This window comes from Ochotona curzoniae, unplaced genomic scaffold (genome assembly GCF_017591425.1).
Source record: "Ochotona curzoniae isolate NIBS_2020 unplaced genomic scaffold, NIBS_Ocur_1.0 contig_1, whole genome shotgun sequence".
Taxonomy (NCBI): domain Eukaryota; kingdom Metazoa; phylum Chordata; class Mammalia; order Lagomorpha; family Ochotonidae; genus Ochotona; species Ochotona curzoniae.
Window position 1 is genome coordinate 45,507,310 of NW_024464918.1, and position 12,128 is coordinate 45,519,437.

At 54.6% G+C, this 12,128-nt stretch overlaps 1 protein-coding gene across 1 annotated transcript in view; it reads left to right on the top strand.

Annotated features, from left to right (window-relative positions):
* EPB41L4A (erythrocyte membrane protein band 4.1 like 4A) overlaps positions 1-12,128 on the top strand; it is a 95,138-nt gene that overhangs the window by 21,274 nt on the left and 61,736 nt on the right. Inside the window, exon 2 of the mRNA XM_040973358.1 lies at positions 9,437-9,541. Coding sequence (XP_040829292.1) covers positions 9,437-9,541 — 105 coding nt within the window. The remainder of the gene's footprint in view (positions 1-9,436; positions 9,542-12,128) is intronic.

The following is a 12,128-nucleotide window of genomic DNA, read 5'->3' on the forward strand; positions in this document are numbered from 1 at the left end:
CTCACAGGTAGGTACCAGGGCCCACCTGTACCACCTTCCACTGCTTTTTCCAGCCCTCATGAAGGAGCTGGGTCAGAAGTGGAGCAGTGAGGACTTGAACTGGCAGTCGTGTGGGATGGCAGCATTGCAGCTGGTGGCTTTGCCTGTTAGACCCTGCAGTGCCAGCCCCAGTAAGGAGGATCTTTGGGGTCTAATTTAAGGCAAGTTGTTTGGCACAGGGACATGGAGACATACAGAAGTTTCGATAAAATGAGATTCTTAGGACTGTGTGGGGTAAGCATTTAATGAGTAGGTGAGTCCCTGATTTGGAGAAGTGGGCCTGGAGTGTCTTTCTGGGACAGTGGGGGCACGCTCACGGGGCTAGCTGCTAGTGACACTGGCTGCAGTGAGGTGTGTGAGTGCAGGGACTTGGGGAGCAGTTTGGGTGAATGGCCAGAGGCCTGTGTGTGTGTGTGTGTGTGTGTGTGTGTGTGTGTGTGTGTGCGCGCCTGATGCTGCCAGGGCCTGCTGGGGATGCCTGTGTGGGGAGCACCACCTTCCCGCAGCCCAGAAGGTTCCTTGGATCCTGGTCTCGGGCCATGCTCTGGGTCCCAGTGGGGACCGTGTCCTTGGTGCCTCTGTCCGCAGACCTTGCAGGCCTGAGTGCTTGCTGGTGGCTTGAATCCCAAGTCCCCATCACCTTTCCACTCTCTTCCCCCTGGGCTTTGTCACTGGCACTCTGTTCTGGTTTGCATCTTGTGACAGTGGCAGAGGCCCTCCTGTGGGTCCCGATTACCACCTGTCCCTTCGCTGACTTGCTCAGAGTGCAGTGGGCTGTGTCAGCTGCCAGCCTGGGGAGTGTGGGTTTCCGGGTGGGAGAGGTACAGCTGAGCAGGGCCGGGACCTGCTCCGCCCCAAGGGGCAGGAGCGGGCAGTTTCCCCAGGGACCAGTCGAGCCTTTGGCCAGTCCCCAGTGGCCGCAGTAAAGCTTTGCAAGCGCTCTCCCTCCACCCAACCCTCCCCAGGGTTGGAGAGCCCCCACCCCAGACTCAGGGTTTCAGTAAATTGGCCTCCTGATACCTCTGACACTGTTTTAGCTCTGAAACAGTTTCTGAAAGCTTTATTTATTGAAACAGAATAAGTTGGACTTGAACTAAAGATTGGCTTTCTTCATAACCTTTACCTGCTTCACCTACCTTGGATGCAAGAATCTTGCTGCATTTGTCAAAAACCACATTGTTTTGTCAAAATCAGCACTGATATGGAGTTAGCAGCTAAGTTGCAGATTATTTTTGGATTTCACAGTGTTGTTTTTTTTCCAACAGCATCCTTTTCTGTTTCCAAACCCCTTTCAGGTTTCCACAGTGCACTTGGAAAGTTTCATTTTTGAAGCTTGTAACCTGGGTGAACTTGAAACGCTTCCTGGGTGTCCACGGCACTCAAGAGGTGCATGTTTGACTTCTGGGAGATTTATTTTTGCTGGGATTTAATGCTTCATTTCAGACCCAGTGAAACCAAGTAGTGAGCAGCGAGAACGCCCTGCACCCTGGGGTGTCTGATTCCAGTCCGCACAGGGGATGGATTGCTGGCTCTTTTTTGTCTGGCTTCCATTTTGTTACAAGGTTTGTGGGCATCAGAAGCGCATGTGGTCCTCCTGCTGCACTGGCTGTGTTCCTGGTTTTCCAGGGTGCCGTACCCTGGCCTGTGGGTGGAGCCTCGTGTCCAAGTCAAGGAGGGGCCGGCTCACAAGTGCCGTGGGTTCTTGTGTTCATGTGTCTGCAGGTGTCGGGTACAGGGATAAGGGACGCTGGGTGGGATGCCTCCTGCTGCGGTGGAGTGCCTGTGTTTAAATCGCAGCTCCTCGACTTCTGCTCCAGCCTCCTGCTGAACCACCTTCTGGGAGACAGCGTGTGGGCGCTCGCCCGTGTGGGAGACCCAGGCCGAGCTCCTGGCTCCTGGTTTCAGCCTGGCTCAGTCTTGGCTGTTGTGAACATTTGGGGAGTGAGTCAGCAAAGGGAAGCTCTTTGGCTATCTCCCTGTATTTAAAATGAAGGAAAAAACAACACACTTTTGTCTTCCGTGTGGTAAGGCTACCTGAAGCACTTTGTCTCAGAATCCCCTACCACACTTTAAAATGAGGACTCAAAGGCTACCAAGCACTCTATGTGTATTTGCCATTATTGCCAGTTAAAACTACACTAAAAACACACCGTAGAAGCCCCTTGTCTATGTAAATATAGTAGTTTTATATTTTTACAAAAGTAGCAATATTTCCAACACAAGACGGCGTTGGTGGGGAGAGTGACACAGGCTTGCAGATCTTTTGTAGCTGGCTTTGCAGCAGGTAGCTGGGTTCTTAGCCTGAGCGGTGCACGGTCTCTGGTGACATCACATACTGGGCAAGCCCAGGTCACTCTGATTGTGAGGGAAGAGTGAGGGTGGCAGGTGAGTGGTCAGGGCTGTCTTCAGACCACGTGGGCCCCTGGAGCCGTGTGTGTTTCGTCTCTGAGGGTCAGCGTGACAGACGAGCTCCTGCATGGCCGTTTCTGGGCTGGATCCTGCTGTAGCCACTGCCTCCTGCCGTCTTCCTCTGTAGCCTTATTTGGAAATTGGGAATAGGAATGCCAGGTTGGCACAGCTGTCATGAAGATGAAGTGAGTGTGGTCCATCCTCTTTAACCGTGAGTTAGCCGACTGGACTGAGCATGTGTCGAGGGGCGGGTACTTGGCACAGCAGTTTAGAGGCAGTTTGGAACACCGTGTCCAGTGTGTGTCGTGGGGAGGGGGTGAGGGCTGGGTTCCAGGTCTGGCATTCTCCTAGCTCCAGTGTGTGTCGTGGGGAGGGGTGAGGAACACCGTGTGTGTGTGTCGTGGGGAGGGGTGAGGGACACTGTGTCCAGTTGTGTGTCGTGGGGAGGGCTGAGGCTGGGTTCCAGGCCTGGCATTCTCCTAGCTCCAGTGTGTGTCGTGGGGAGGGGTGAGGGACACCGTGTCCAGTGTGTGTCGTGGGGAGGGGTGAGGGACACCGTGTCCAGTGTGTGTCGTGGGGAGGGGTGAGGGACACCATGTCCAGTGTGTGTCGTGGGGAGAGCTGAGGCTGGGTTCCAGGTCTGGCATTCTCCTAGCTCCAGTGTGTGTCGTGGGGAGGGGGTGAGGGCTGGGTTCCAGGCCTGGCATTCTCCTAGCTCCAGCTCCTCATCATTGCCTACCTGGGAAATGGCAGTGGGGTCAAGTACTTGACTCTTTGCTTCCCACATGGGGGGCACACCATGGGCATGCTTGTGCCAGCCTTGGCTCTCAAGGCATTTCTGTCTTCCAGACAAGTACATTAATTTAAAAAATTCCTTCAAATTTGTCCTGAGCACGTGCAGCCTTTGTCCTTTGTGACGGTTCCCACATGACGCGGAGTGACAGCAGCCACCTTGCACTGGCTCAGCAGGCCATCCGCAGATGGTCCACAGCCCACTGTCCAGGAGAGTGGGCAGGGGCGGGGTGCAGACAAAGCACTGCTTCGTATCCATGACTTGAGTGCTTGTGAATTTTAGGGTTCTGGCTAGGAGGGGTTCCTGGAGCCAGAGCCCATACCCATATCAGTTGGGTAGGAAAGACCCCATGCCTGCCATTACATGACTAGGGTGGCCTACTTTCATTGGTTCTCTTGCTTTGTAGCTTCAAGTGTCACCAGTGGACTGGAGGGAAGCAGCCTGGAAACAAAGAGTTCAGACAGCAGAGGTGCTGCCTTGCCTTCCTGCCGTACCTCTCCCTCCCCCACTCCTCCTGAGCTGGCCCTGGGGCTGGCTTTGACCAGCAGAGCAGGCGTGCTGCTGGCGCCTGGCCAGCCTGCTGCAGAGAGAGCCCAGGAGGAGGCCAGGTGGGTGTCCTGCCTGGGCCCCTCGGCCCGGCCACCTGCTGCTGCCCTGAAGCCCCTCCCAAGCCCCGGGCAGATGTTAGAATCCGGAGCAAATCGTTCTTGTCTTAGCTGTGTTCTTTCATAGTTCCTTTTTAAATTAACACACCATCATCATTCACGTGTGTGAAGTTCATGTACATGTGTGCATTGTGTGAGGAACATGTATGTCCACATGTGTATGTGTGTGGTTCGTTGGTATACCTCTGCGTGAGTGCAGTGTTGAGGAACGTGTTTTGTTTTTTATTTCTCGGAGCCTTCACGCTGCCCTCTCCCTGTTCCAGTGTGTATCATGTGATTTGAGGCTGCAGTCACCCTGTGCTGTGGACTGGGGACATGTTCCTCCTCTGTGGTCTTGCTCTGCCCCACCCAGGTCAGCATGACCAGCCTCCGGGTAGGGCAGAGAACAGGCAGTGTACGTGTTTATATTGTGTGTAATCCACATGGCCCTGTCATGGCCTGTTCCACGCAGTAGTGGCCGAAGCACTAGTGTCTGAGAAGATGGGCCGGAGTGTGTAGGTGTGAGCAAGTGTCCATCTGTCCACTTCGACAAGTGAAGCCCTGCGGCAGCGTGGGCCTGGCTCACCGTGGGGGGTGAGACCACTGTTGGTCAGACACTGTCAGGTGGCTGCAGTGCCTGGCACTCCTGGCCCTCCTTCCCTTCCCCAAGAAACCCAAGCTGAGAAGCCGTGAGGTTGGTGTCTCCCCGGAGAACACAGACTCTCGTGTTTCAATAAAGCTGTGATGTAGTGCCCTTAGGAGAAAAGGTGAAGGAATTGCAGACCCATGCAGGCCACTGGCTGGGCTGGAGAGGGTCGTGCGGGGTCGTGGTGCAGCACTGAGGGCTGTTCCGGGGTGTCCTGGGGGCTCCTGTCAGGCGGGCAAGGGCTGTTTGTCTGCGGTGACATGCTCTTGCCCTGCTCAGCCGGCTGACACGGGCCTGCCTGGTGTGTGGCGTCGGGGGCAGCGGCAGGGTGCATAACCTGCCCCAGGGAATCTTTGGTCTGGCTGGAATTCTCCCTGCAGGCGAGTCTTTCTGGAAGATTCTAAGCCTGCTGTAGCTCAGTTCCTTCCAGGATGTTGCAGGTGTCAGTCGGGAAGTCAGTGACAGGCTGTTACTCTGATGTTACTCATATTCACGTTGCTACATGGTAACATCTAAATGAAGCTTTCTGAGTAGTTACAAAAGGGTGCTTGCTTTTTGGTGTTTTCTCAACTCTTGCCTATTGCCCTTTTTTCTTTTCCTACTTATGGAAATCCAGACTCCTGCCACATCTGTCTCACCCAGTGAAGAAAGTTATACCTGTCTGCATAAGCCTGCTGTGCAAAGTTTGGGATCAAGCTCTTTTATTTTTTGAACTCCTACCCATGCATGACCTCGCCACAATCTGTGTGGTTCCCAAATTGCTGAACTGGTTTTCTAAGCTTTCCTGGTGAATATTCTTCTTGAGTGGAGTATAATGTTCTTTTTCTGCTTTAGAAGTAGATTATATGTATGAAACACCCTTAGTGTTCTAGTGGATGTGGGAGCCAAAGCATGGTTGTGTGTGTGCCCTCATGGGCTGCCTGGGATCGGAGCCCAGCTCTAGCCTGGTGCCCATTTCCTGCTGCCATGCACCTGGGCGGGCACAGCAGTGGCTTAGCTGTTGGCCGCGTGTCATTCCTGTGGGAACCCTGGAGTCCTGGCTGCCAGCTTTGGTCCTGACCTGTCACCGCGGTGGGAATTGGAGAGTGGGCCCCAGGGTGGGACCTCTGTCGTGGTGCACACAGAGGCCTGAGCACACATTTCAGAGGATGCCGTGTCACTGCTGCGCTCTCGGGTGCATTTCTTTCTACGTTGTTTCCCTGTCTGAGGAGGGGTCGTGTGGCTGGGCTCTTCTGCATTTTCCCTCCGTTCTGTCTGCATGTGGACGAGAGAAAGGAGAGGAGACGGGACGGAGGACTGGCCGTCAGCCAGGGCTTCCGGAGAGATCTGCAGGAGATGGCAAGGGTGTGTGTGCATCAGCAGCGCGTGGGGACATGTTAGTTTTAAAAAATCCCACAGAGATGAAAGGCAGATGAAGGTGAGGACATGGGCAGGGGAACCATGGAGGAAGGTGAGCGTGGATTCTGAGGTGTCCCTGCATTGGTGGCTGTGGGTGTGTGGGGACTGGGACCTAGTCGGCCGTCGGGGTGGTGTCTGAGGAACCCAGCAGGCGACGTGTTCCTGGCCTGGGAAAGCAGTGGAGGACGGCCGAAAGCCTTGGGACCCTGCATCTGCATAGGAGACCTGGAAGAAGCTCCTGGCTTTGGGTTGGTGCAACTCTGGCCATTGCAGTCACTTGGGGAGTGAATCAGACGAGAGATCCTCCTCTCTGTCTCTGCTCTCTATATATCTGACTTTCCGATAAAAATAAGATAAATGTTGAAGGAGAAAAATGAAAATCCACAGGTGAGAGACTGTAGCAAGCTGCGTTCTAGTACCTTGGCAAGAGCCAGCCAGAAGCCATCACGGCAAGCGTGCCCAGCGAGGACTGCCTGGCAGTGCCAGTTTTCTGTCCCATATCATGCGTTAGCATGAACAGAGGCACACTCTTTTTCACCATCTTGTGGTTCTGCGGGCAGGAACCCAGAACAGCTCTGGCTTCTCGGCCCAGGCTGGGGATTGGCTGGCTGGGCCGCTCCGAACATCTGTAAGGGGTCTGGTGCCTGCCCCTCCCGGTTGCTGGCGGGGACCGGTCTAGCGGTGGCAGGGTGTGTGCTGGGACCGTCCTTGCTCCTCTGTGGGCCTCTCCCGTCTTCCTAAGGGAGGGGTCTGCCAGCGAGTACCGCTCTGAGGTTTGCTGCAGAAGGTACTCTGTGTTTTGGGGTGCACGTGCTGGGGAGGGCAGGGCCATGTGACCTGGCCCGGTTTCGGGAGTGCTGTGCCCTTGGGTTCCAGGATCAGGACTGGGCATCTGGGACACCATTGTCACTTGATAGTTTGATAGGAAAGTCCTCACCCAGAGCGCTGTGAAGGTGTTGGTGAGGAAGCACAGCTCCCTGTGGGACACAGAAGCAACAGCCCGGATCTGACTGCATAAATGCATCACTCCCCTCACCAGCCAGTCTGTTCATCCCATTGCATTCCATTAAATTCCAGAAGTAGTCAAGATGATTTCCAGAATTTTCTTTATTAAAGAAAAAAAATGTCTAAGACTTGGCAGTGATGATTTTGAGGAAGAATGAGGGCATCAAGCAAACAGCTAAACCTGTTAAAATCTTGGTGGTGTTGGTCCTGGCATGCTCGGGTAGTTGAGGCGGAAGTTGTCTGAAATTTGAAGGGAGGTAGTAGCCTCTGTGGCAAGTGGGGGGGCAGGTGGACCTGGCTTGGAAACGAAGAGCTGCGGGTACCCCAACAACTATGTGACTGTTAGGCCTGGGACTGCACGCACACGGCGCTGGGCTGTCGGCCACCACCCTGCATGCTAGGAAGTACACGAGAGGACACGTTCCCTAGAGCAAGGAAGGTGTCGGTCACAACGGTCTGTCCCCTCTGGCATCGCTCAATCAGACTGGAGAATCTGCTCAAGCCAAGTGCTGGCCAGGATGTGGGTAGCCGTGTTCTTGTGGACCGGGTCGCGAGGTTCTCCTGGCAGGCCATTGCAGTTCTAAGTGTGCATTCTTCACAAAGTTCATGGGGAATGGGCCTAGAAGAATGGTGCAAGAAAATCCTGGGGGGCCTGGCGCAGTGGCGCAAGTGGTTAAGGTCCTCGCCTTGCACGCCCGGGATCCCATATGGGCGCCAGTTCTAATCCCGGCAGCCCCGCTTCCCTTCCAGCTCCCTGCCTGTGGCCCGGGAAAGCAGTCGAGGACAGCCCAAAGCTTTGGGACACTGCACCCGTGTGGGAGACCCGGAAGAGGCTCCTGGCTTCAGATCGGCATAGTATCGGCCGTTGCGCTCACTTGGGGAGTGAATCATCGGATGGAAGATCTTCCTCTCTGTCTCTCCTCTCTGTATATCCCCCTTAACAATAAAAAAAAAAAAAAAAAAAAGAAAATCCTGGGAATTCACGCATAGGATGGGGAGGTCTTTAAAAGTCTGTGGAAAATGCTGATTCTAGAAAAACTATATGGATATTTGGCTGTTTCTGTGCAAGAACAACCTAGCTTTTTAATTCTGTTCCCAGGAACTTTATGAAGCACCTGCTTATTCTTCAAATGAGTAGTTCCCCTTCCAGACTTTTCCACAGGGAATTGAGCAGAGGAAGACTCATCATGGTATCGTTGCCAGAGAGATCCATTAGGACATACTGAGGCACTGATGCAGCTATTATGGGATTTTAAAAAGATTTGTTTTTATTGGAAAGGCATATCAGATTTATGGGGGGTAGAATGACAAAGATCTTCCATCTGCTCATTCGCTCCCGAAGTGGCTGCAGTGGCCAGAGCTGAGCTGTGTCAGGAGCCAGGAGCTTCTTCCAGGTCTCCCACAAGGGTGCAGGGTCTCAAGGTTTTGGGCCGTCCTCTGCTGTTTTCCTAGGTCAGGAGCAGGTAACATGGATGGGAAGTGGAGCAGCCAAGGCAAGAACCGGCGCCCATATGGGATCCTGGTGCTTATAAGGTGAGGATTTAGTCTTTGAGCCAGGCATTTAGCCAAGGTCATTTAGAGGAAAGTGAAATACTCTCCCCCTGCGTGGTCTCCGCACTGCCCCTCGGCACTCCGCGACGCCACGCTTCCCGAGGAGGAGCCAATCGGCGGAACATTTCTCTGGCGTCAGGTCAGCTGGCTGGAAGCTGTGTGGCGTGGGGCTCTCCCTGGTCCCAGGGCGCGTGTTTGGTGAGCTGTCGGGGCAGGTGAACAGAGGCCCGTGGCTGTGCTCCCTGCATCTGGCTTCTGGGAGCGTTCTTGCATGGTGGTGAGGGGCAGAGGCCAGGAGCGGTCTGAGGCTGTGGTCCTCCCGATTGGCTCCTCCTTGCGATGCTGTGGCGAGGGCCGCAGTGCTTGCTCAACCGAGGGTTCCTGTGTGCGTGCGTGATTGGTAAGCAACCTGTCGGATGATCAGAATGTTAGCTGAAAGAATGTGTGACTAGTGGGAGGGCGACCACGAGAGCTGTGCCTCCTGGAGAGCGGTCAGCTTTGGCGAGAGGTGAAGGGAAGCTACTTGGCTAGGGCCACATGGAGCTTTGGTGTGGGGCTTGTCATGTGAGGATTGAAGGCCTTTTCATCTTAATTCCTCCCTCTTCTGTACTGGTGCTGCCAAAAAGTGGAAGAATCATGAGGTTTTAGCCCGTAGTGTTTCTTGACGAATTAGTAGATGTTTTTCATACCAAAGTTTTTGTTTATTAAAAGAAGAGTATGGTGCTAAAGTAACTAATAATCCCATAAGAAAAGAAGCTTTTGTTTGTCTAAGCCCACCACAGTTTAAAAAATTATTTCCCAAATAGGTTTTCCAACAGACAGCGCTTCAAGTCACAGTTTTGTGGTTGCCGGAGGCGCCACCGGAAGGAGGAAGCAGGTGGCCTTGTTGGGATGAGAGTACTGACCGGGGCGGGGGGCCGGGCTGTGCTGAGATTGTGTGTTCTCTTGCAGAAATCGACACGAGGCTCTGCCGTCCTGGAGCACGTCTTCCGGCACATCGACCTTGTGGAGATAGATTATTTTGGGCTGCGTTACTGCGACAGAAGTCACCAGACGGTGAGTGTGCGGCTTCTGTGACCGTGTGTCTTGTCAGTTTCACTGTGTCCTGGGCCTTTCCTGGCAAGGGTCAAGCTGCCTGGTTCTTTGTGACTGAACTGGACAAGCCTGAAGCCTGGTTTCCCGTGATAATTTTGATGCATTTCTCCTCTCCTGTCCAAAGAGCTGGGGTAGGTTTGGGGGTGGAGTGCTGGTTTCCTGGCTCCCTTGGATGGGTGCTCATATGGCAGGTGTGTCCGGCAGCCCAGCCAAGCCCAGCCTTGGCACGTGACGGCCAGGGTGCTAGTGAGGCGTGGTATGCCCTTCAATGTGTGCTGGATGTGTACAGAGTGTGATGGGGGTACTGCCTTCCAGAGAGGAGGCAGTTAAAGAAATCTATTCAGTGCAAATCAGAGGCTGCGCATGTTTTGGAAGTGGTGTGGGTGATTCCAAACAGGAGGGCTTTGCCTTCAGCAGCCTGATGGGATCAGGGGAGGGGACGGCCCAGGCCTCAGGGCTGCTGTCGGTTCTTCCTGTCTGGAAGGAGGGAGCGAGGGGCTGAGTGCAGGGACCTGCTATAGAAGGGAGAGTGCTCTTTTTGTCAGGGCTCTCCCAGCCTCCCATGGATCTCCGGGTGCACACGTGCCAGGAGTAGGATTCCCTGAGTGGTGCTGGGAGTGGCACGGGGGCTGTTGCTGCTGACAGCTGCGGTGACCTGGCCCAGAAGCCTATTCTATTGCACAGGAGGGTGTCTTGAGGCAGAAGGGAGACCCTGGCTGTATTGGACAGCTGTGTGCAGCAGGGGTGCTGTCCTGCAAGTCAGCAAAGGTACGCGTGTGCTCAGGAGTCGGTGGAGTCCTCCCTGGCGTGGACCATTGCTCAGGGCAGTTCCCTGGGGTAGCGTTTGGAGTTCTCGCAGGCCAGAGGACCTATCTTGCATCATGTCTGTGTTTCTGAGATCATATTTTTCTCAGCAGAGAACAGTTTCTTGATCTTTTCTGATGTCAGGCCTTATCTGGAGCAGATCTTATCTCTCTTTTTTCTCTTTGCAAACAGAAGAAAAAAAGCTGGGGATGTTAAAGAATTCAAATAATGGACTTTTCTTACTGTTGCAGAAGAAAGAGCAGTTAATGTCGATAGCTCATTGAAAGTTTTGTAGGGCTTATATTAAAACCAGAATATCTTTTCTCAGCTCTACTCATAAAGATTTAGCATTTGTGGTAAGATTACCAGTGCGGATTTTAGGTGTGTGAGCGCTGCCTGGGCATTGGTGCCCACTTCCTCACCTGGGCACGGGCTGCCTGGGCATCGGTGCTCCCTTCCTCACCTGGGCACGGGCTGCCTGGGCATCGGTGCCCCCTTCCTCACCTGGGCACGGCCTGCCTGGGCATCGGTGCCCCCATCCTCACCTGGGCATGGGCAGCATGTGGTGCGTGAGTGCTTCCTGGTCTCTGTGTGTCCAGGCGTGCTGTTTGATTTTCTGATGGAGGAGTCCAGCATGTGTTGGAAGTAACAGTCGTAGCTTCTTTAGCAACGCGACCTCGGTGTTACAGCAGCACTAAGTGTGGTAAGGACGTCTTGGCCACGGTTTCCACCGGTGAATTACTGTTAGATCAGGATTCGGCAGCACTTTGCTTTTTTGGCGGGGAATGCCTGTGTGTGTGTCATGTATACCACATGGTATGTGTCATGTGAGGCCTAAAAAGGACCATATTAGTCCACGCTGGGCTGGGCAGCAGGAACCCTGGGGCGGGTGGGCAATGCATGGAACAGAAGAGTGGGGTGGGAGCTGACTGCGTGGAGAGCCCTTGGTGTGGTGCTGTCATCCATACTGTGCCCGCAGCGCCTTGTGCCTCCACAGGTGCCTGCCAGTGCCCGTCTCAGCCATCTCGGCCGCAGGAGTATTTAGGTGCCTCTGATGGGAGAGAGGGCAGCCACAGACAGAGCCCTGAAACACAGCCCAGACTTCTTTGCTTTGAGGAACTGGTAAATTGAAGATAAATCCCAGCCTGGGAGAAGCTGGAGCCTGCTGCTGGGATTTCCAGAGCAGTTCTGAGTGGAGCAGGATGGTGGTGGGCTCAGGCTGCCCAGGACAGGTCCGGTTCTGCTGCTGATGAACAGGGAGCTCGCTGGACTCCCCTGCCTGCTGGGGCCCTGTGAGTGCAGAGCCTGGCTGGACTCCCCTGCCTGCTGGGGCCCTGTGAGTGCAGAACCTGGCTGGACTCCCTTGCCTGCTGGGGCCCTGTGAGTGCAGAGCCTGGCTGGACTCCCCTGTCTGCCGGGGCCCTGGTCTGTGAGTGGAGAGCCTGGTACCTATGCTGGACTGACTGCGATTCTGTCCTGTTTCCTGTTTGTGTATATGGGAGCACCGCATAGCCTCCTGGTTCCCCGAAACGCAGGGAGACGAGGGAGTTCGGGTGCAGGCCGCTCCGTATGTGGGGTCCCTGAGGTGCACGGGGTCCCTCCCCCAGACCGTTGCTGGGAGCAGTCCTGCCCCACAGCACCACACTCACTTTGCCAGCCATGGAGGGAGCCATGACAGGCTTGTTATTGCGGCAGGAACCACGACAGGCTTCTCTGTTCAGGTGTTTTACATGTTCTTTCTCTT